Here is a 25,552-nt window from a genome sequence, read left to right on the forward strand (position 1 = left end):
AGTACAGAGAAAAAAATTTGATGTCATTTCAAAATTGATATTATTGCTATTAAGTAGTATCCTCCTTTTGACAAAAGTATACTAAGAAAGTGTATGTATTTTTGCTTGGTGTAGTCACTTTGTCAGGTTGTATAAAGAGGTTGTACTGTGAAGGTTGTGTATCTTTGTGCTGTGTGGATGTAAGATTAATTAGATGATATCATTATCTCTGGTGCTGATCGAGTCACAATGAACTATAGTATGTATACAATGTATATAATCTCATATCATAATAATATTACAAATATGCTGATGTGGTTTGACCTTTAGATGGTTCAGTATTGGGTGTGTTGAGAACATAGTCATCACTGACATTAGCTTGATGTTACCAGATGGGAAAGACGACTCAACAACATACCGGAAGGAGTAACTATTCAACAGATATTTACTTTCATCATTCTATTTGTGAGACATTTGGACTGTTAAGAATACTTCAGTGGGTCAAGGACATGAAAACTAGGTCCTGCTTCACATTTACAGGCCGAGGATAAGTTATGTGTAAAGAAAATCAGAATTGGTCAGTCTTGACTTTCATTATATTTCTGAACATTTATGCTTATGAGACGAGGAATTTAAGTTAACATTTCAGCCTGCTTTCATTATATTCCTGAACATTTAATTCTAAGTTTAACATGACATTTGTCAGTCTGAACTTCCATTATATTTCTGAACATTTATGCTTATGAGACGAATGTAAGTTTAACATGACATGTCAGTCTGAACTTCCATTAACATGACATGAATGTTACAAGGTATCTAAGTTTAACATGACCTGAACCACCTCAACCCAAACCACCTCAACAAACCACTTCAACCCCAACCCCAACCCCACCCACCCCCCACACTCTCCTACACAGCTGTATTTCTTTTCTCAATAGGATGGAACACAAGGAAATAATTGTATTCCTCTGTACACCTCATAGCAAGAAGCAGGTAGCTGATTTCTACATTACTTCAAACAAATCTGATTTAAGAAATACAGTTCGCTCTACCACCATGTATAGTGCAATAATGCACACTTTCGCTCTGAACTACTATATTTAAAGCACGAGGGTGCTTGCATCAGAGTGCTTTAATGTTATAATAGTTCATTATCGTCTGATAAAGTACTGTCAGCGCCTTTGATCTTTCACCGAAGCATCTTAGAATTGTCTACTTTTTACAACACTACTGAAAATACTGATATATGCCTTTGCTCCAAGTCCTGAATACATATCTGAGAACCAACAAGGTTGTGATTATCTGCAAAACGCCTTTCAGTTTCAGGTTGTGATGTCCTCATTCCATGTTATGGCATTCCTTGATGCTAGTTAAAAAATGTTTTAAAATTCAATATGAAAGATAATTCATATATCATGTAACATTCCGATTACATGATTGCAATAAAGTGAAATTAGATATATGTCTACAATTTTTACAATATTACAGATATTTTAAAGCTCAATGTCAAGATGTGTGAATTCAAGACTCATATCTGGTTGTGTTTAAGATGGTTGTGATGGAGGTAGTGGATGGTATTGTTGAGAAATGAACATATTAATCTGTCACTTCATGTTTACTTGTTTTGACGACACTGATAATATCCGATATTCCAGTTCCTGAGATATTTTACATATTCCAATGTTCTTTGGATTTATTTTTTGTTTCAGTGGAGTTTCTATTTAAATCAAAATATGTAAATTGTGATATATGATTTTATGGAGATATTAGTTTTCCTCAATTGTTTGCATTCCTGTACATTTTCCAAATGTATTTTGTCAGATTTTACTTCAGGCTTTGATGATTGTGTGTGCATGTAGGCTTTTGTACAGAATAAGATGAATTTAATGCACATGATTTCTTGCCCGTTGTTCCATTTGCATAAACTTGTTTATATATGTGAAAATATTTTTTCAGCATTCCAAGTTGTTGATGTTTGCATAAAGAGCACTGGCACAGATGTACACCATGTTTCAGCTAGCTGTATATCAAAGCTTGGAGTGTAATCAGTGGGCCACCTCAGCTCATGGAAACAAAGTGAACAGAAATTAACAGATATTTGTCTCCTTTTGTGAAACAGTTTTCCACTTTCAAACTTCTGTGAATGTTGTCTATATTCAGACAAAAATATGGAGATGTGTAGCACATATACTCATAACCAAAAGTTAAGCATCAGCAGATTTGTAACACAGTAATGAAAACTGAGTGTGAAATGTTAAATTCATTAGTCATGATAAAAAATATACTCATACTAAGTGAAAGACTATTCAGTCGTTCCAGATCTACATGTAACAGAACACAAAAGCATCAGATGAAGAGAGCATTATTTGGTCACTTATCTATGTAGAGTATGGACTAGGGGTGGGTGTTGCAGAGAATTTTCATATTGCGATATATTGCGACGCGAAAGCGTGTATTGCGATATGTATTGCAATATATTGCATGAAGTATTTTTAAACAAAAAAACTACTTATAATCAGGGTAATGTTTGATTTATAGAGCAAATACACAGCAAAATCACTATGCTTGATTAAGCTTTAATAACAACTTTTATTCATGATTAAAAATAAAAATGTGAATAATATTTGGCACAAATGAAAAAAGGAAATATCCGAAGATTTCCGAGTGTTACGAAGTTTTCAGAATGCAAGTCAAAATACTGGTTTTCGATCAGCGTATCGCAATACGTATCGTTTTCATGTCTGAACCAGTAAATACCGGTAAACCGGTTATATTGCGCAGCCCTAGTATGAGCGTAGTATGGACAGATGATATATCACATATGTTGCATTTTGTGGCTGATGTGTTCATATGGACCATGACAACACCATGAAAGCAGTTTCGACTGTAACTACTCAGATGAAAATGACATACTGTCACTGGTGTCCATAGTGACTGTGTCCACCATCAGCATCCACAATGTCATTGATACCTCCAGACATGCACCTGACCAAACTGGACAGGTATTGATCACCTCAACAATAAATACATGATCACCTCCCCACAAAAATGTCACAAAAACAGTGTACCTGTTGACCTGCCAGATTTTCATTTCACCATTATGGGGAAGAATTAGTTAACTTCTGGTTATCAGTATATTTTGCACATTTCTTCAACATAATTTGAAATCTTTCATAAGACGAGAAAAAATGCGTATATTTTTCACAAAATTCAAGGCCAGTATTTCATTAAAGTAGAAAATGAGAAGTGAGAAGTGTTGACATGACTACAAGTCATCAGAATGATAATCTGTAGGAAGCGTATGAGTGCTGTAGTAGTAACACTGTATAACAACACCTAGCTCATGTAGATGCACATAATACAATGTCTACACTGTAGCTTATAGAAAACCAGGATCCGTCCAGTAGCTAACCAGGATTCCATGTTCGAAGACCATAATTGCGATATTGGATAACATCGAGAGCAGTGTTTAATGAAAATAGAAACCTAGACAGGGTGATGTCATGTAAGAACACTCAAGCTCACTCACATAACTGAAGGCAAGGCTTACCATACTTAAATTCTCAAAGGATTTGAGGTATCTAAGACAATAGCAGTGAAATCAAAATAAATCAAAATTGAATCATCATTAGATTTTCACCTCAAAATTTATTTTTATTTTTAGGCCAGATTAATTTTATTTCTTGTTTTACGGATTTTTGTCCTCAGAAAACCTAAAGGCAGGAGGGAAAAAATTAAAATCACTAGTCAAAATAATTTTCTTTTTAAATACTAAAAGTATTTTATTTTTGGCAATTTATGAAGTTTATATGGGGCAAAAAACAATCAAACAAATATTTTTGTAAGTTTACATTTTTGGCCAATAAAAACATGAGGATTTTATTTTTTTAGCAGGGAAAATTAATATTTTGTGTTCTTATTCTTGAAAAAATATGACCGGCGGATCCATAATACAAGAAATGTAATTGGTCTGGCCTTAAACACTTCATAACTCAACATTGACATTTGATGAATGTGATGTGGCAAGAATGTTTTGTATTTCATCACGTAATTAATTTATTTTGTAATGAGTTGTTGACTCGATTTTAGAGATTTTCTACAGAGAAAGGTACAAGTATATGTTTTCAAACATAGGATCTTGGTTATGCTATTTCCACACATATTTTACGAGTTTATTACACAGTATTTTTTATCAATGCGTGTACTTCGTCATGAGTCTTGAGAGAATATCTCAGACAAACATTCCATTCCAAGGTTGTGAACTGTAACATAAAATTTTATTCATGTTTTATATTTATGTAATTTATGACTGTACGATGTTGACACTGTACATATCAACACTGCCAAGATGGTGTACAAGAATATTCTATATGCTCATTGAAAATTGATTATATCTATGTACATGTATTGCTATAGCTGATGTCACATTGCTGTGCTTGTAGATCTGTATGTTTCTATCCTCTCACTAAAAATAGAGTATATGAAAATATCTGAATGTATTTTCCTAGCAGATTTAATTTGTAGATCTACATGTTATAGTGCTGTCAAATCTCATTTGTGTATTAAAGATTTTCTGTTTCTGATTTGTTTTCAGCTGTTGTATTTTTTAAGTGGACATTATAAAGATGTCTTAAACTGGCAAGTCTTGACAATGTCATATCAATATGTTTTTCTTGTTTAAGCCAGCATTCCAGGATGCAGGAGACCAAAAAAGTCATAATATCCTAAAATAAATGTTATATCAGATTATATGAAAGAATATTTACAAATACAGAAGCTTACCTTTTCTAAATATGTATTTTTAATATGGCTTAATTCTGAGTCCTTTAGTGAACCAAGTTGAATTTTGGTCTCCATAATACTTTTTGTTATTTCTCTTGCATAAAATAAGTTTAATCATTGCAGAGAACATACACAAAATTCTCCCTAAACATGCTCTTATCGAAGGGTTTTCTGGATTATAAAATTACACAGCTACCTGTGTTTATGATAACAAGCGACTAAATGGATCAGGCAGTCAGATTTGTTGACTTGGTTGATTGCATCCATCACTTTCCCCAATACCTGTGAAGATTTGGGTTAAAATTGGTCTTCGGCAACCCATGCTGGCCAGACTAGCTGACTGCATGTCATCGTATCCCAATTACGTAGATCGATGCTCATACTCTTGATCACTGGACTGTCTGGTCCAGACTTGATTATTTACAGACTGCTGCCATATAGTTGGAATATTAACGATTGCAATAAAATCACTTTTCCCAATGGGATGTCTCTCTTAAAATCAGTCACTGGATTGTCAGGTCCACACTGCATTATTTAGATAGCTGGAGGTGAGGTGAGGTGAAATTGGGTTTAACGTCGTGCTTGAGAATATATGCCAAACATACCCCAGATTTAAGAGTCAATACTGCCCGAACAGCCTTTTAATCCTTGGACGAGAACCTCGTTTCATACTACCCTTTGTGGTTATACATGGGAACTTCAGTGGCTGAGTGAGTCTAGTTTTACGCCGTCCTCAGCAATATTCCAGCTACAAATGTATATGGCGGCGGACTGTAAATAATCGAGTCTGGACCAGACAATACAGTGATCAAACAGTATCGATCTACGCAATTGGGATACGATGACGTGTCAACCAAATTCGCGAGCCTGACCCCCAGATCCAGTTAGACAAGCATAGGTTACTGAAGATCAATTCTAACCCGGATCTTCATGGGTGAGGTGAGGCGAGGTGAAATTGGGTTTAACGTCGTGCTTGAGAATATTTCGCTCATATGGCGACATGCATGCGTGTGTATGTGTATGTGCGGCTGCTTGTACTAGCCCAGACTGAAGATGGTTTTATAGTGCTAGCCCACTGAGATACCATGCCGCATTGGAGCATGAATACCCCTCAGACACATACTGACTCCGAGCCGACCAGTCCTTGTTGTACCGATTAATGCCAAGTGCCAGGCAAGGAGCAACAAGTACCATATTTTAACGTCTTCTGGTATGACACGGTCGGGGATTGAACTCGCAACCTTCCGCTCTCCGGGCGGAGGCTCTAACCGCTACACCACGGAGGAGGTCTAGATAGCTGGAACATTGCTGAATGAGTCTTTAAGCAATAAACACATCAATAACAAAAATATATCTTGCCAGAAAATATGTTTCCTCTCAATTTCTTTCCAAAAGAGCATGTCATTGATAAGCACATATCACACTTCAGGAACAAGATGTGCTGCAGATTTCTTGAACTGAGACGAAGGTGGGCTAGCTTTGTGATTAAAGCCTTCACTAATAACTAAAGCTGGGGAAGGATTCCCACATGCTTATAATGTATGATGTATTTATGGGGTTCCATTCCATTATATTGCTGGAATATTCACTCACTCGTTGACCAACAGTCATTTCACTTCAAGGCTACTAGTTAGTGTACTAGTACTAGTTTGAACACCACACTCGGTAATATTCCACCTAGATATATGACAGCGGTCTGTAGATAATCAAGTCTGCACCAGATAATCAAGTGATTGACTTCATGAGCATTGATCTATGCAACTAGAATATGATGACATGCACCAACCAAGTCAGAGAGCCTGACCATCCTGTCAGTTGCCTCTTGTGACAAGCATGGGTTGCTGTAGATCAGTTTTAACCCAGACCTTCAGGTCAGGGTTTTACACAAACTTTGAAAAATGGGAGTCATGCTGACTCACAGAATTTATTTTTTGGGAGTCATTTTCAATATCTGGGAGTCTATTGGCCGTCTAAATATAGTGAATGACACTCAAATGCTATTGGCTGGTATCTTTACCGCATTCTAGCATGGCTCTATATTTAGCCACTCCCGTACTTTCTGTTAATATCACCAGCATTTTGAACACAGTTTGCAATAAAACGATCATTGTCAAATCGATTTTATTGAACTGAATTCTGAGGGTCACTCAAAAACTTGCGTCAAGCTTGACTCGTATGATAATATTTTGAGAGTCTTTTAGAAAATTGTTGCGTTAAATACGCAGGAATCACGCGTCATGTAAAACACTGTTTAGGTTTACAGAAAATTCTCAGGCTATCTGATCGGAGTTCCGGAAGTGTGGTCTTGCTAGACCTTGCTGTGTTGCACCCTGCTGGTTTTCTTCCCTGTGAAGGGAAGGTGGAGTGAAGTCAAGGTAACATTGCTATCAAGCAGGTTGCATGCACGAAGGTGTGTTGCTGTTTTTTATCAGTCCAGGCTAATGCAGGTTTTATAGTGCTAGCCCTCTGAGATCCATGCTGCTGTTTAACATGGATGACCTCAGACAAGGTCCTCCTGGTATCCCCTTAATGTCAATCACAAAGCAGGGAAACAACAAGTACCATATTTTCATGTCTTCTACCTTGAAGCAGCCAGTGATCAAACCACTGCCTGTATTTTTGGCCAGAGACTCTGTCCGCTAGAACACGGAGGATGGCCTTATGGTGTACGGGTTGCCGTTACTGTGGTTATATTGGTTATTTGATGTTTTGTGCTAATTTTAAGTTACGATGAATTAGTCCTAGGCCAAATGTTAGAAAAGTCCCTATCTTTTAGGATCTCTCAGCAGCAGTAAAAGCCTTATCCAGTAATTGGTATGACAAGTCCCACCCTCCAGAGATTCTTGTCAATGTGGAACTAGACACAGAATGTATCAGGTTACTAAAACAAACAAGGATTACCCCCATGCTGTTGAAACAGTGTCCACATGTTCATACACCAACTGCATGAGTATTAACCACATGGTTTAATGGACGGTGACAAGCACTGATGTTCAACATGATCAGGATATGCAGTATGGGTGATAAGGTCTGGTGTATCATATTACCTGATAATGATATTATCTCTACATTTGGCCTAGGAGTAGAATCCGATTAATCCCCAGATAATGAACACAATTATGACAAGAAAGTTTTATTTAAAGACATTAAAATGATGGTGATAGGCAGAATAAGGTAAATAATTCACGATACAGACTTCAACAAAACAGGTTGTCAAGTACTCAAGGTACTGACAAAGGACTTGTGTAAACAACAGTAGACCTTCCACAACAAATACAACAAGTAATCATATCACAGATAAGCTTTCCCTGTCCAGTGTGAAGAATCACCTCTTGGACAGTCCTTTCAACATTTGCTGACATTTGTTTGAAATATGCAATGAATGGATACCGGGTAGGATGTGATAGTTGTGTGAATGTTAATGGTCTCCTGCTCCATGTAGGTAGCTTGCGTAGGATGTATTTCAGTGAGTCCAGAATTAAATTCAAGTGCACAATGACCATTGGACTGGTTGAAAAAGTTGTGCTTTAAGTGTGCTTTTGGACGTTCACTTATTAGGACGTAAATTTGGCAATTTTAAATTCACTTTAACACAGAAGGATGAATATGACTGAAATATAAAATAAACACAGAAGGATGAATATGACTGAAAGATGTACACAATAATGTCAATTGCATTTGAATATAATTATGTGTAAATCTTTCATATTTAGTTTTTACAAAGCTGATACTTGCTGTCCATTAATTTAAGTCCATGATTGCATTTTCACATAGGTCCACAATAAATTCAAAGGAAAACAAGTAACCCTAGTGGGAACCTAGGTTGAATAGTTCCCTGGCACTCTATTGCTTGTTGTATAACATACAGTAAACAATGTTTTGTAACAACCTGATAGGTATAACAAACTGGTTTGTCCTGGCCACTAACGTTATTTATAACTCATTATAAGGCCAGACCAATTTTATTTCTTGTTTTACAGATTTTAGTCCTCAGAAAACCTAAAGGCAGGAGAGGAAAAAGAAAAAATCACTAGTCAAAGCACAAACCCACAAGAGTTTTTCAAAAGGTATTGTTTTTCAAGTTCATACTTGCTGAGGTGCTCAAATTTTTTTATTTATTTATTTTTATTTTATTTTTTATTATTCTTGAAAAAATATGACCGGAGGATCCATAAAACAAGAAATAAAATTGGTCTGGCCTAACCATAGTTATTGTACTTAATATAACACGATAACATGGACCTGAGACTGACACTCACGGACCTTGATCATGTGTCATGTTCTATCTCTGCATATTCCAGCAGTTCCTGCTTCCCTTAGGCATGACAGGATCTGGTACTTCATGGTCTGAATCCCAAATTCACCCTAATTATGATCATTGGTTGTAAGCAGGTGTAAAAAACGTCTAAAACGTGTATCAGTCAGGGCATAATACCACTTCATCAAGCTGATACACCTGACCATATGACAGCAGTTAGCACAAACCATTACCTCTCTTCATCGATAACGTTAACCTAGGGAAAGACATCCCCAAGGCGGAAATTTTTCATATAGTCTTCAGAATGCTTGAAGTCAAACCTAAGATCATGGAAGCATGAGTGAGTATGGTTTTATGCCGCTTTTAGCAATATACCAAAGGGGGACACCAGAAATAAGCATCACACATTGTACCATGTGGGGAATCAAACTCGGGTCTTCAGCGTGAGAAGCAACGCCATAACCATTAGGCTACCCCACCACCCCAGATCTCAGGAGACCTGAATGAGAAGTCCACGACACTGTTAAAGATAATCTACCCAAACAGTTATCAGAATCTACACCATCTCATCGAGAAGAATCAAAGGCAATGTTTAGACCTGCGCATGTCACAACCAGAAGACCAGAAACAGTGATAACAAGACTCCATTATGACTTCAGAGACTGAGATTGTGGTTTGGTAAAGACCACTATTGCAGGTAGAGTTCTACAGGATCTAATCTCAGCTAGGTGGTGAATCAACTATCTCCTCCACTTCTAGAGGTATTTCTTCAGGGGTAGCACTTCAGCTGATTTCTCTGCTGGGGCTTTCTCCGCTGGGGGTTTTGGTTTGTGACGGAATGCTTGCATCTTGGAAATTTTATCATCATCACCCATTAATCTGAAAAAAAGTCGCATCAGATGCAATCACAGATACAACTTTATGTAAAAAGAATGCCTGTTGTCATAACAACTGTAAGAAGAAGTGAAGCTGAATGCAAATTATCTGAGATGCAATATGCGTTTTGAATTTTGAAATGTTGAAATACCTTTACAGTAAATTTGGATCCTGAAAGAATCTAAAATTACATTTGTAAAACATGCATCAGATAGAGGGGGCACTCCCAGCATGCCTGACCACCCAATCCTGTTAGCTGCCTCTTATGACAAGCATGGGTTGCTGAAGACTGATTCTAACCTGGATCTTCATGAATCCTAAAATTTTGTTAAAAGAGGTCTCGACTGAAATATTGTTAATGAGCTCTCATACAGACACTGCACATACAGATAAATATGACTACTTATATAAAGTGTCTCTATGATACTCAGACAGTTGTCAGACAAGAAGTGACCACAACCTGGATCTGGCCATCACTATTTGGAGTAACTCACTTGTTGTAAGTTTCCCTCGGCCACTCCATGAAGTAGGAGAACACCCAGGCCCGTGTGATGCCCTGACCGTGCCGGATGTTGTCCAGGTTCTCCCGCCGTTCTAGGTTCACTTCCCGACGTTTCAGGGCCGACTCTCGTCGACGTTCCAGCTCATGCCTCATGGTCTCCCTCGCTTCAGCCTCCATACGCTGAAGCTGAACACAACAGTTCAGGGTTAGTGTTACTGCATGAGGTTTACAGAATCTAGGGTTGATTTTCAAAGGATTTCCCTTATTAATTCCCATTATTCATTATATATATTCTTCTGAAATAGACATTTTATTAATTTTGACAGAACTTACTTCCTCAAGCCTCTTCTTCTCTTCTTCCCTATTCCTCTCTTCCTCAAGTTCATTCTCCCTCTTCTCCTCAGCCAGTCTATATTCCTCCAACAGCATAGCATCTCTGTAACACACACAAGATAGTTCTGGTGACTTATATCTGTGTTGAAGCAAACATGACATTTTCCTGTGTGTATTATTGTAAGGAACTGGTCATTTGTATTGTGTGCATTAGAGCATATGTGTGGTTGAGGAGCTAAGAGGGGTTTGGGCAGGGCTGGGGTGAGATCTGTCTTAGTATTTTATTCTTTGCTGATTGCCCAATTTTATGCAACTGTTCTTCAATGCACACCCACTAATATATGACAAGTCCCTACGTAATGTTTAAATCTATAATTCTTTTATTTAAAGAAATAGAACAATGTCCACTACCCCCACCCCCATAAAATAAATAAATGACTAATCCCTCAGTAATAAACATGGCAAACCTCTTTTTCCGCTCTTCTTCTTCAATCTGGCGTGCGAGTTGCTTCAGTTTCCATCTGCGTCTCATCGCATTCTCCCTCTCCTCAACCAACCTCTGCATGGCCTCCTCCTCCGCCTGTAGCAAGATACATTCCCGTATCATCAACATGTCAACATGCTCACTACTGTCCAATACCCTGATCCACAGCTGCATCCTACCAAAAGGTCTTTAGATACCTTATGTTTGATGTTTCCCTGCCTGGCACTTAGCACGTACAGAATAAAACAAGGGCTGAGTGGTCTGTCCATGTTAGGCTGTGGTACAAGTACAATTCCAGGCTATTACATGCAGCTACACATTGCTGTATGAATGCAATACTCATGAATGTAATGTTCAAACCTGTTCCACCCCATACACCAGCATGACAGACTGTACTAATTTTTCTATCATTTTAGAATTTTACCCTCACATAGTATTGGGGGCGTGGTGGGCGAGCTGGCTAAGGCGCAAGGCTAGTGATCCAGCGAGGTTGAGGTGCTGGGATCGAGCCCACCTGTGACCGGCTGTAAAAACCTTGGAGTCAACTTTGTGTGCAGACTCTTTCAGTGTTGTCACAACCCCTAGTGTACAGTACACAACCCTGTGCACTTAAAAGAACCCACGAATCCGTTGGTATATGACCAGATGGTGGCCACATGAATACGTGCAAACACCTAGTTGTGGGTACAGCAACGTGCAGTAAACTTGGACAAAGTACTGTGACTATGTGTCCCAGTCCACCCAGCTGTGAATGGGTACCTCGTTAGGATGAGAAAGCCACCATAACTTCCAGTGGCAGCAAGAGTTGTATACTCCCCAGGGAGCTGAGATTGATAATACGATGTGCCGTTGAGATTGACATCCAATGATCGAGGGGAAAATACCAGCGCCTTGAGCATGCACCAGTTGCGTGGATATGTGCGCTATATAAATATATATTAATAAAAAAAATATATATATTCCCGTTTCACAGATATATTGTGTTAAGTACCACTAGATCTTTCCACAGCATACTGGTGTCACTGGAAGATCTGTCTCACATGGTAATCTTAGGTATAAGTAAACTTATATAAACTATAAACACCTGGTAGTATTCAGTCTTCATTATACATGGAAACAGATTCAGTTGGGCTTGAAATACCATTGAAAACTATGGAGATGGAGCACTTACTTATGTTATACTGACAAAAATTCCCTCTGTTAACCTTTAAGATATATGTCAAAGAAGGTGATACTTCTAGATACATTCTTCTCCTGTTCTTATCAAGGCTCTGATTTTGTATGAAATCCACTCATATTTGTATTTTACTACCAACATCAACTCTGTTAACCATACAGCCAACATCCCCTCTGTTAACCATACTGACAACATCCCCTCTGTTAACCATACTGACAACATCCCCTCTGTTAACCATACTGACAACATGCCCTCTGTTAACCATACTGACAACATCCCCTCTGTTAACCATACTGACAACATCCCCTCTGTTAACCATACTGACAACATCCCCTCTGTTAACCATACAGCCAACATCCCCTCTGTTAACCATACAGCCAACATGCCCTCTGTTAACCATACAGCCAACATGCCCTCTGTTAACCATACTGACACCATCCCCTCTGTTAACCATACTCATTGTACCTAAGGTGATGCTGGTAACGCACGTTACCAACATCACAACATGGCGGCAGACAAGATCGCTTGGCGATTATTCCCCTCAAATTAGCAGTCTTCCACGTGTATACAATCAACATTATTCAGCACACCGATAAACTTTGATGGTGTGAATACATTGAATGCACTGTATCTAAATCCGTTCAAGTGCAATGAAACGCCACATAAATAGTGTGATTAAACACACCCTGCTTCAAGGCAAGCAATAACTCTCCAGTGCACAGAAAAAAATCGCTCATACTGTTAATGTAGCAGCAGTACACATCTATGTAAAACATAAGAACTAATATTAGTATCTCCTTTGTATTTCTGTTTACCGACAATTTCTGTTTTCCGACTAAAGCAGGACAGTATGTGTTACCAGCATCATTCATTGCACGTTACCGACATCCAGACTTTTGAGTTACCGACATCCTCGCGCGATGTTAAAAATGCTTATTCTTCAACACACAGACATTAATAAGCAAATTCAGTGCATTCAATGTATTCACACCATCAAAGTTTATCAGTGTGCTAAATAATGCTGATTGTATACACGTGGAAGACTGCAAATTCGAGGGGAATAATCGCCAAGCGATCTTGTCTGCCGCCATGTTGTGATGTTGGTAACGTGCATTACCAGCATCACCTTATGTACAGTGATACTGACAACATCCCCCCTGTCAACCATGAGGATCTACAACCAGAAAGACGACACTTCTCCTTACCTCCTTCTCCAGCTCCCTCATCCTCTGTTCCTCTTCCTCCGCCTCCCTCTGGGCCTGCCTCATCTCATCCTGCACAACAAAGGAAATGAATGCAATAACAATTGATCAGTTGGTTGACCTAATCAGACTGCACAATTTACAATGCGCACAGTCAAAATATGCATAATTAAGTGAACAATATCATGACAGGGGAGACCAAAAAGGGGCTTCAAACATTGTACCTGTGTGGGGAATTGAACCCGGGTGTTTTGCCTGATGAACAAACACTTTAACCATTAACCACTTTAACCAGCAATAAAGCCATAGCATATAGTGAGAAACTGTGTGGCCACTGTCTTTTTTAGGTATCAACTGCTGAATGAATGTGGTTGTGCTCAGAGAACTATACCATCAGAATCTTCCTCATGGCTCACCTCATACTTCTCCTGTGCTGCTCTCTCCTCTTCCTCTCTCTTGAGCTTCTCTTCTGCCTCCAATCTCCTCTTCATCTCGTTGTCAGCAATACGCTGGAGCATCTCCGCCTCCTTCAGTCGGGCTGCTTCTATCATTTGCTTCTCCTTCTCTCTTCTCCGTATGGCTTCTTGCTTCTTCCTCTCCATTTCGTCCCTTCTTCTTTTGTCTCGAGCTTCACGTTCAATGTTCCTGACCATGGCTACTTGAAGACGAGCATCATCCTCCGCTTGCTGGATCGCCTCCTCCTCTCTCCTCAGGTCCTCCATCTCCTCGGCCAGGTCCTACATGGATACACAAATGTATACATACAATACTTAGAGTTGAAGACATGGAGTGAGTGAGTACAGTTGTAAACCACTTTTAGCAATATTCCATCAATATCAAGGTGGGTGACACCAGCAATGGGCTAATCACACATTGTACCCATGTGGTGTATCGAACCCGAGTTTTCAGTGTGACGAGCAAACACTTTAACCATTAGGCTACCCCACCACCACTTGACAATTTGAAAGTGAAACAACGCAGCAGAGACTCAGTGCCCTAATTTCTGACTGACTGAGTTTGGTTTTACACCACTTTTAGCAATATTCCAGCAACATCACGGCTGGGGACACCAGAAATGGGCTTCACTCATTGTACCCATGTGGGGATACGAACCCGGGTCTTCGGCGTGACGAGCCAACGATTTAACCACTAGGCTACCCCACTGCCCCCCTAATTTCTGAACCAAACAAGAACATAGTTATCTTACAGGCATCATCATGCTCTTCCACATATTAAGGATCTAATTTTAGTTTGTTGGTTACTGTTTAATATGATTGCAGTCTGTAAATCTGGACCAAAAATCCAGTGATCAACATCATGAGCATCGATCTACGCAGTGGGGATATGATGACATGTGTCAACCAAGTCCACCCGACATGAGCCTGTCCACCCAATCCCAGCAGTCTCCCTTATGACAACATTGGCTTGCCTCACAGGTGGAGCATCTTAGCACCTTTATACAACTTTAAAAATGATTCAGTGTTTTGCACTGCATTTTCTGAGTACCAAGGGTGAAAGAGAAATTTCACTCATTATATTGTTTATCTGAAGCATTTTCAATGAACAATGTAAATACTATTCTGTAATGTTTTGCTGTGTTTCCATAACATTCGTCAAGATGGAAAAGCCAAGACACCAATGTTACCTCTGCTTTCTTCTTGGCCTCCTCCTCCTTTGCCCTCCTCTCTTCCTCTCTGGCTCTGATCTTCTCCTGCAGTGCCATTGCTTCCAGTAGACGTTGCTGTGGGCAGAGATGTGGGAGTCTACATGGACAGAACTAGCAGGCACTATACCAGCTGCATCTACTCTCCAGTACATCATTTCACTGGCCAAACTTATCAGTTCTGTTATTCATGTTGCCACACTACTCCAACTTTCTCCCTACTCCTACTTATTTCTTACCCACCCGATATATTTCTGCCCAGTTCTACCCGTTTCTCCTTTATCCTCCCTCATTCTTTTCATCCTACCTGTTTCTCCACAAACACACCCATTTCTCACCCTCTGAAACTCACCCACCACACCTGGTTCTCACACACCATATCTGGTATTCACCCATTCCTACCCTTTGGTGTCTCCCCCCCTTGTTTCTCCCCAATTCTACCTGTTTCTTCATCACCACACCCTATTCTCCCCAAACCTACCCATTATTTACAAACCCTACCCATTTCTTACCCACCCAATCTGTCCCTCCCTCCATATCACCCGTTCTTCTCTCCATCCTAACATAACACCTGTTCATCCCAACATAACACCCGTTCATCCCAACATAACACCTGTTCATCCCAACATAACACATATTCTTCTCTCCATCCTACCTGTTCCTCCTGACATAACACCTGTTCCCCCAACATAACACATGTTCATCCCAATATAACACTTGTTCAACCCAACATAACACATGGTCATCCCAACATAACACCTGATCTTATCTCCATCCCACCTGTTCCCCCCAACATAACACCTGTTCCCCCAACATAACACATGTTCATCCCAATATAACACCTGCTCATCCCAACATAACACCTGTTCATCCCAACATAACACCTGTTCTTCTCTCCATCCTGCCTGTTCCTCCCAAACATAACACCTGTTCCCCCAACATAACACCTGTTCATCCCAACATAACACCCGTTCATCCCAACATAACACCTGTTCTTTTCTCCATCCTACCTGTTCCCCCATCATAACACCTGTTCATCCCAACATAACACTTGTTCTTCTTTCCATCATACCTCTTCCTCCTGACATTACCTGTTCTTATCTCCATCCCACCTGTTCCCCCCAACATAACACCTGTTCCCCCAACATAACACATGTTCATCCCAATATAACACCTGCTCATCCCAACATAACACCTGTTCATCCCAACATAACACCTGTTATTCTCTCCATCCTACCTGTTCCTCCCAAACATAACACCTGTTCCCCCAACATAACACCTGTTCATCCCAACATAACACCCGTTCATACCAACATAACACCTGTTCTTTTCTCCATCCTACCTGTTCCCCCATTATAACACCTGTTCATCCCAACATAACACTTGTTCTTCTTTCCATCATCTCTTCCTCCTGACATAACACCTGTTCCTCCCAACATAACACCTGTTCCTCCCGACATAACACCTGTTCCTCTCTCCATCCTACCTGTTCGTCCCAACCTAACACCTGTTTCTCCCTCATCCTACCTGTTTCTCCCTCATCCTCCGTTCCTTGATGGCTGCCCTCTCCATCTGCAGATCCCTCTTCTCCTCATCAGTTTCCTTCTTGCTCTTCTTCTTGGACTTGGGTCCTGGTGCTTTGACAGCAACTTTAGGTTTGTCTGGGGTCTTTGTGGTTACATTGTCAATCTTAGACTCTGCCTCCTTCACTCTCTCCTTCATATGGAACAGTAGCATGTTATATCTCCATCTTGCAAAGTGTCTATGTTGATTCTAGGTTTAATAATGTGCCGTCTACTTTAACCAATACAGCTGTCTATTTTCAGCTCCATGCAACTATTTCACTATTCATATGCAAAACAGCTGCTACTTATCAGATGAACAGGAACAAGCTGCTTTAAGGATAGATGCATTCTTTATTGAATGGATGTGACATTTCAGTGTAGATGTTAACACCCTTAACAAACAAGCATCCAGGGCTCCAGATAAGATTTAGCTCATGTGGGTACTGTACCCACTGTAATTTTTTTGGAGTGGATATTATGAATGTTGAGTGGGTATTTCATTTTCCGTTACCCACTGCTTTCAAATACGTGCCTATTTCAGTCATATTACTCACCTAAGTATTATGTCATTGAGTAAGTTTACTAAGCAGGTATGTTCTGCCTTATCTAATCAAAACCAAGTTAAATATAATGGAAATGATTTCATAAACAAGCACTCATCCTGTACTGACAGTACAACACTTGTCCTATACTAACAGTACAACTTGATAGCATTCGATGTCTTTTTCATTACACAAGCGATTTTTATAAATATAATCCGTACGCATTTGTTTTAAACTTTTTGCGTATCCAACATTTTAAATGCGTAATTGGTACACAACAATTATTTTTCAATGCGTAATTGGAAATTTTCTATGCGTATTTTACCTGGATACGCAGCTTATCTGGGCCTCTGAGCATCTACAATGCGTGTCATCCATTGCAATAAAGAAATTGTCTATCCATAAAAGACATTGTTCCTGTTCATCATACCGACTTCTAATGCCACTCAGAGAAGTCATTTATCAGGTGTACATGGAAGTTGGAAACTGCACAAAACCAATCAACGACTAACAGACAGGGTGTGCAGTTCAGTGTGTGATCCTTTTCTATTCACCTATTCTTTACAAAGCCCATTGTTACCTTGAACTGACAGCACATGTGGAGTAGGACACGTAAGCAGTACGTATTACCCTGACACATATGGAAAGTTAACCAGTACAGTATCCAACATCACTAATTTCAATGTTGGTGTAAGGGCGTTATATCGTTTCTCTTAAACAATGGTATTTGTGATGTCTTGTAACACATATTCTGTGATTTAATGATATATCAGGTATAACCTATTCTGCACAAGGTGTTCACTGACAAACAACATTACCAGCAGTGCCTCCTGTGCCAATGTCAGCTCCTCTGCCGTCAGCCCCTCCCCAGCATCCACAGCCAGAGTAGGTCCGGCCAGCGTGTCCTCAATAGCTACACTCACTGGGAAACAGAGACAGAAGACCAATTCTTACAAACTAATATCAAGCAATCTATTCACATTTTAAGTTTTTCTTTTTCTATATACAGTCAACTCTCGTTAATCCGACACTTGTGGTTGCAGAGGAATATGTCGGATTAACGAAAATGTCGGATTAATGAAAATGTCGGATTTTTAATGTATTTGTGTGAAAATATCAATGTTTACTAAATGTCATGATCGTCATACTGTTGCATGCATATCAGAAATGGTAGATCTAGTTATCTTCATCGTATGTAAAAATATTCACAGAAATAAGAAATACTAACAATACATACTTGTTTGCATTTATTAACATTCATAGATGGCATAACATACATTTATAATCACATCAGCGAACAGTTTCATATCTATTTCATGACCACATTGGCACAAAACTCACGTTTGTTTTTACCGCATATCAGCTGCCATTATGACCCGGATGTTGAATATGTTACAGTTTCCATACAACTAATTCCATAATAACATGTGGACGTCTAATGTACAATCAGGCGTGTATCATAACATATATAATTTATAACTTGAAAAAGTCTTTGATGGTCATTAACATCAAACACGTCTAAGTGGTGTGTCACAAATGTTTGCAAAGTGTTCAACGATGTTTTGGCCTCAGATAGCTTGAAGCATTGGAATCAGTCGTAGAGACGCTCAACCACTAAGCAGACTGCTTCAGGATGTCAGATACGGTTGATCGTCCAATCTTCACATCAAACTTCTACTCAGCAAAAGTGATGACTTCTTGTTGTGCTGTCTGGGGTTTGTCTTTCTTCAAAAGGAGATTTCTTTCTTGATCAAAGGCATGACTTCTACAAGGGGTCGCTTAGCAGCTGGTGTACTCGTGACAGACATCTTGTGATGAAAACTCATGTCGGTTGTAAACATTTTATACAGCTCGCTCTACTGTTATTTCTTGATTAAATCGCCTCAATTAATTATCCTGTGTTCCTAATTAACAAGTGTGATGTTCACTGACGTGGGTGTTAAGCAGCCAGTAAGGCACGCGCTAATCACCTTTCATGTGTGATGTTTGTATACGGTCGGATCATCCGACCGGCTGTGTTGATTGTCGGATTAACGAATGTTTTTACAATGTATTTACAATGATCGGTTGCTAGATTGGTGTGTCGGAGTCGGAATGCGAGAATGTCGGATTAACGAGAGTAATTATCACTGTTTTAAATGGTTCCCTAATTTTTTGTCGGATTAACGTGATTGTCGGATTAATGAGTGTTGGATTAACGAGAGCTGACTGTATGTGGTTAAAGTGTTTGCTCATCATGCCATAGCTTGAGTTCAGTTCTCTACATGGGGACAATTTGTCAAGCCCATTTCTGGTGTCCTCTGCTATGATATATCTAGATTATTGTTAAGTGCAGCATAAAAACATCTTTGCGCAAACTGAAAATTACCCAATGTACCATTAATTTAAGACACACTAAATTTCAAACCACAATTGTCTTTAATTTGTTGTTTTCGTTTTCTACTACTTTTTTCCAGGAAATTAAGGCACATTTCTGTGATCACTAGGTTCACCAATCAAGAATTTCAGGAATGGAAATGCACAAGGAAGTTCATGGAGGATGAGAAATAACCCTTTAATATTTATTGAAGAAACACTGTTTTCTTTCCATTTTCACATGACGAGAAATTGGGTAAAGTAGGCTACAATCACCAATAGCAACCCTTTATTTCACCAATTTTGTTTATATTGTACACCAATGACTGTGTATCCAACACAGAAACATGTTTTACAGTCAAATTCGCTGATGATGCTGCATTGGTAGGCCTTATTAGGGAATCAGAACTTAGTTACAGAGCTGAAATTCCTAAATTTGTAGAATGGTGTAAATCAAATATTTATTTTTGAATGTGCAAAAAAACAAAGAAATTATCATAGATTTTAGAAAAACTAAGTCAACAATAAATGCTGTAACTATTGAAGATAATGAAATCGAAAGAGTAACTTAATACAAATATTTGGGTACTGTCTTAGATTCGAAACTCTCCTGGAACGAAAACACTGAGAAAATATATTAAACAGGACAGCAACGCTTGCATTTTTTGTGGAAGTTGAAACATTTTAAAATCGACCAAACTATCATGATGTTATTTTACAAAACCTTTATTCAAAGTGTCATAAACTTTAATTTCTTTTGTTGGTTCGGGAACCTGTCTGTTCAGAATAAAAACAAACTTTCAAAAATCGTAAACACTGCATCTAAAATTATTGGGCTTCCTATCGAAAGTATCGGCAGTTGTTATGAGCAGCAAATTTCAAAAAAGGCAAACAAAATTTTAAGTGATCCTACTCACATACTCTTTTCTGAATATTCATCATTACCTTCGGGACGCAGGCTGCGTATGCCGACTTTTAGAACAAACAGGGTTCGCCACTCATTTGTTCCAGCTAGTATTAGATGCAGTAACAACAAATTCTGTGAATGACTTGTCTTTTAATTGTCAAAATTCTATTCAATATCTATGTTTGTGTACTAAATTGAATGTATTTATATCCTGATTATTTCATGATTACCAATTGCAATGTTATGTACGGCTGCTTTATGAATGAAAAACTGGAGAACGTATGATGCAAAACAAATTTCCCTTGGGACAATAAAGAATTATCTTATCTATCTTATCTTATCTTATCTTGATGGTATATAACTGAAGCTACTTACTCTGAGCAATCTCATCCTCCAGTTCCTCTTGAGATTTAGATGTGCTACGGCGTCCCAGAAACTCCTCCATGTGAGCTGGCAACACCGACGACTTGGTCTTGTCCGACTTAGTCTCTACATGTCGAGCAGGTGGCTTCTTGACTCTAGCCTTCTTCACTGGAGCTGCTGGGACATCTTTCTCAACCTGCATTGTAAGCAGGAAGGATACAGTAATTTACAGGTGTAATGACGATGATGATCTCATCTGAAGCAGGCCTCTTAATCTGATACAACAGCACTCTGTGTCAAGATCTGATGAACCTTCTACAGGAAGTCACTTCAGGGGAACTCTCATATAGAAAAAAGCAGCACCAAAGATTAAACAATCTCAGAATGAAAAGGCAGAGCACTGACAGTGGAATATCTGAATCTTGAAAATAATCATGAACAGGCACTTTCAAATGTCAAAATATATACAATTTCTTTAGATATTTCATAAATTCAAACCCAAAGGAGTTTTTATCAAGGGTGTCTTTGTTCAAAGGTTCTCCTTGAAGATTGTAATTTCTGAATTGCTGTGGTTAAGAGAAGAAGCTGCATCATTGCAGAAAGGTGACATTGGCTTAGGAACCTGCACAGAAAGGACTGGATTGAGGGTTTGTCATATCTGCACAGAGGAATAAAATCTGGTTATAATAACAATGGTAGGATGCAGGAGTTGGTCACATTTTGGGAAGGTGCTTTAAACTTCATTGACTGTTTCATTAAAAATGGCGCACTATCAGGGATTCATTCCACATCAATCTACACTATGACAATTGTAAGCCTCTTTTTGTATTCAACCTTTTAGAGTTATAAAAATACAAGAGTTTTAACAATATTTTCACATTCTCTTTTGAAGATGTATGAAACATATTTTTTCAGTTAAAAGTATCAAAGTTATACATTGTTTCCCTTTAATTTTAAAAGTGAAATCATGAAAGTAGACATATACAGCCTTCTAATAATTGTCAAATTAATCACTACATGCATATCATACGAAGTCACTTGAGCAATATATATAGTGGAAAATTGTTAAACATTATTGCATAAAGAAGAACAAATCTATAGGTTCCACTACACTAAATCAGAATCACATGCTCCCTGAGCAGATGAAAACATCTGAAGAGATAGAGACATGTGACAGCTGTGATTGGATGAAATAGTGAAATATTTTTATGTTTTTTAAAGGCACATCCATCCAGTAAATAAAACTGACCACAATTTTAAGTATTTAGTGCTGTCATTTTTATCACCATGACTCATGCTTATTGTGTGAACAGGTATTTTGAAGTAGGTGATTTTGGTGCGGAACTGGGGGTGATGTGTTCAGCTTCCTGTGCTCAAAACTGGCAGGATAAGTTAGTCAGAATTTGTGTTTTTATTGTAGTTTAAAGGCAAGACTGTACCCATGTGTCAGCCTAGATGGTCTATAAGGCCAGACCAATTGTATTTCTTGTTTAACGGATCCGCCTGTCGTATTTTTTCAAGAATAAGAAAAAAAATAAAAATTAATTTTCCCTGCTCAAAAATCAAATCCTAATGTTTTTATTGACCAAAAATGTAAACTTACAACAAAAAAAATTGTATATCGTTTTTTGCCCCATATACACTTCATAAATTGCCAAAAGTAAAATGCTTTGAGTATTTAGAAGGAATATTACTTTGACTGGTGAACATATCTTTATTTTTTTCCCTCCTGCCTTTAGGTTTTCTGAGGACAAAAATCTGTAAAACAGGAAATAAAATTCGTCTGGTCTAACATTACTATAGAAGTCTATGGGAAAACATTTGGTGTTGTGTAACCTGTACTTAATTAAAGTTGAGATAACTCACTTCCTGTTTGTCAGTCTCGGGTTGAACTGAGGTGATGTCCATTACTTTAACAAACTTCCTGGTTTCAGCCTTTACATCTTTCTGATTGCCTCCCTTTGCTGGAGTCCTTGTCTTCGAAACTGGTTTTGTGGGAGGCTTAGCCTTTGGAGGTTGAGGTTGTCTCTTGGTCTGGGGTGGGGTTTCAGGAACAATCTGAGTTGTTACCTCCTTTGTACATAAGATCAATCAAAGTATTTCAGTAAATATGGTATATACTATTGGTGTGGATTTATGTGTAAATCATACTTTAATCAATAACCACACAATTTTCTGCACATTCCTTGATATCCCTATGGACACAACACTTTTCAGATAACAACTTTGCTACAGTTTGTAACAAAAACGTGTTCCCTACATTAGAATGCCACTAAAATAAAATCTCAACAACTGTCACCCCTTGACTTTAACCAGTTCAATGATCCAATCTCATATATAAAATCACACAATACAAGCTAAAAAATACATCCATCAGGGATGTTACCTCATTGAATGTGACCTTGCTCTTCTCCTTGACTGGGGATGCAGGTGCTTGGCTCTCCTCTCCCTCCAACATCTGTCCAGGAGGAGAGTCCTCCCCCTCAGGTCCTGCTTCAGCACCTCCTGCTGATGCTTCCTCATCCTTCCCCAGCAGTGACCCTCCACCCTCCTCCACCTCACCCTGTGTAGCAACAGCAGTGACTTCAACATCCTCATCCGATGCTTGAGTAGTAACAGGGCTAGGTGGTACAACATCCCTGTCAACACCTCTGTCACCATCGCCATCACCATCGCCGTCACCATCACCTCCATCAGCAATGAGGGCAGGATCAGTAACAAGGTCACCATCCTGAAAGGGGTCAGGATCCGGCTGGTGATCTCGGCCAGCACTATCATCTGGTGAAACATGGTCTTCGTCGCCGATATCTTTGTTTGCCTCTGATACAACATCAATAATGGATGGTGTGCAAGACCCACTTGTCACCTCACTGTCTCTAGCATCTGTGAATGGCACCGCTTCACCTGGAATCATATCACAAACATGACCATATAAGGATATTACATCACTTCGCTATAACTTTATTAACATTAATTCCCTTCTTGTCAAGGAGGCACTCAACCCAGCAATACAACATATATATTAGAGGTATACAGCTTCTAATCAGTCATTTTGAGCATGGTAATTGATGATTACAATTGAATTACAGAAACAGCACACCTGGGAAGAATTCAATCAAAATGAGAGTTATCTCCCCTAGACTTGTGACTGCAGTCTTCATGTGCTACCATTTTGTTTCAATGAATATCATTATTTATTGTCAGACATATTTTATACATCACTATCTAAAGTAGCTGTTGAATAAAATGTCACCTTCCAGCTCCTCAAGTTCCATTTTTTCCTTTAGTTCCATTGTTTGCTTATCTTCTAGGACATCTTGAGTTGTCTCCCCTTCTAGTTGCATGTCATGGTCAGGTATAAGTCCTAAATAACATCAACAATATCATTAGCAGTCTTAAACCATAAAGTGCAGATGGGGGTTCAGTATATTTAGATACAGTACCAGTTAGTATTAGTATGAAATATGAAGACAATGATAGTTTTGGGTTCAGAGAGAGTTCTCTTTTCCCTTTTAGATCACATCCTTGTAATTTTTCTGAATTATCTTTAACAAGCATGACCCTTGATTATCGATAATATGGCTAGAATATGCAAGGAAAACTTTAGTCATTTCCTTTATAGTCTTTTGATTAATGCTAAACCCCAGCTACATGATGTCAACTTGTAACTAACTGTAAATATTCAAATCTGGGCCAGACAATTCAATTATTGATCATATTTGAGAGTAATGATACATGCCACAAAAATATTTCTGCAAAGTAAACACATATGTTAATTTTGCATTTGTATTTACAGAAGGAAATTAGATAAATATGCAGTCTTAAAAACTTTTAACAAAAAGAATAAAATATTTGAAAACAAGGTTAGTAATATAATTCAGAAAACAATATATGTTCCTGAAAAGTAAACACAAATATTAATAATATTAATCAGAGACTTGAAAAGTGCACCAACATGTGAAATTTCAGAACAATTAGCAAATCAATATGTTATACCATTGACTCAGTTATTGCTGAGATCAGCTGAAACAAGCAGTGTTGATTTAACTAAGTTTTAGTTATCAGCAATGATCAGTGTAGACAATGCTAATAAATGAAAGGGAATATATGACATTGAATTCCAATACTTACTGCTGATATAAAATATTGTTATTGATCACATAGATAAATATATTACACCCATACAATCTATCATATCATCACACGATACGTAAATGATATTGAAGACTCATCAAAGTTGTCTCTCCTAAAAAATTTGCTTTTGGTAAATTTACACACTATTCGTCAATCAGTTAAGATTCAAGAACGGTCTGCTTAAGCAAAAACCTTATATTGTAACATCTGTTGAAACTGCCCTCATTAACACTATAAAATCTATTAGACTGACAGGCACAGATGGCTGAGATGGGGGAGTACTTCGCTAGTGGTGTGTAAAGGATTTTACTAGCTGCACATTCAAGTAAATCCTACAACCTTTATTCTCAGGGCTACAAGCAAATTCAGCTAATAAAATTCCATTCTCCCCATGCGTTGCGCATGTAACTCATATATAGAGGATACTAAA

General features: G+C 38.5%; 1 protein-coding gene across 1 annotated transcript in view; it reads right to left on the bottom strand.

The window, feature by feature from the left end:
- Positions 1 to 8,870: 8,870 nt before the first annotated feature.
- The window catches only part of LOC124268034 (apoptotic chromatin condensation inducer in the nucleus-like), a 48,776-nt gene continuing 32,094 nt past the window's right edge, over positions 8,871 to 25,552 (bottom strand). Inside the window, exons 13-25 of the mRNA XM_046703040.1 lie at positions 24,242 to 24,352; positions 23,375 to 23,892; positions 22,855 to 23,061; positions 21,001 to 21,184; positions 18,182 to 18,285; positions 16,784 to 16,972; positions 15,239 to 15,334; positions 14,010 to 14,330; positions 13,597 to 13,665; positions 11,198 to 11,310; positions 10,731 to 10,833; positions 10,390 to 10,583; positions 8,871 to 9,898 (exon numbers count right to left, since the gene is read on the bottom strand). Of these exons, the coding sequence (XP_046558996.1) occupies positions 9,775 to 9,898; positions 10,390 to 10,583; positions 10,731 to 10,833; positions 11,198 to 11,310; positions 13,597 to 13,665; positions 14,010 to 14,330; positions 15,239 to 15,334; positions 16,784 to 16,972; positions 18,182 to 18,285; positions 21,001 to 21,184; positions 22,855 to 23,061; positions 23,375 to 23,892; positions 24,242 to 24,352 (2,333 nt within the window). The 3' untranslated portion in view covers positions 8,871 to 9,774. The remainder of the gene's footprint in view (positions 9,899 to 10,389; positions 10,584 to 10,730; positions 10,834 to 11,197; positions 11,311 to 13,596; positions 13,666 to 14,009; positions 14,331 to 15,238; positions 15,335 to 16,783; positions 16,973 to 18,181; positions 18,286 to 21,000; positions 21,185 to 22,854; positions 23,062 to 23,374; positions 23,893 to 24,241; positions 24,353 to 25,552) is intronic.

This window comes from Haliotis rubra, unplaced genomic scaffold, assembly GCF_003918875.1.
Source record: "Haliotis rubra isolate DU_JTF1 unplaced genomic scaffold, ASM391887v1 Scf1357, whole genome shotgun sequence".
NCBI lineage: Eukaryota > Metazoa > Mollusca > Gastropoda > Lepetellida > Haliotidae > Haliotis > Haliotis rubra.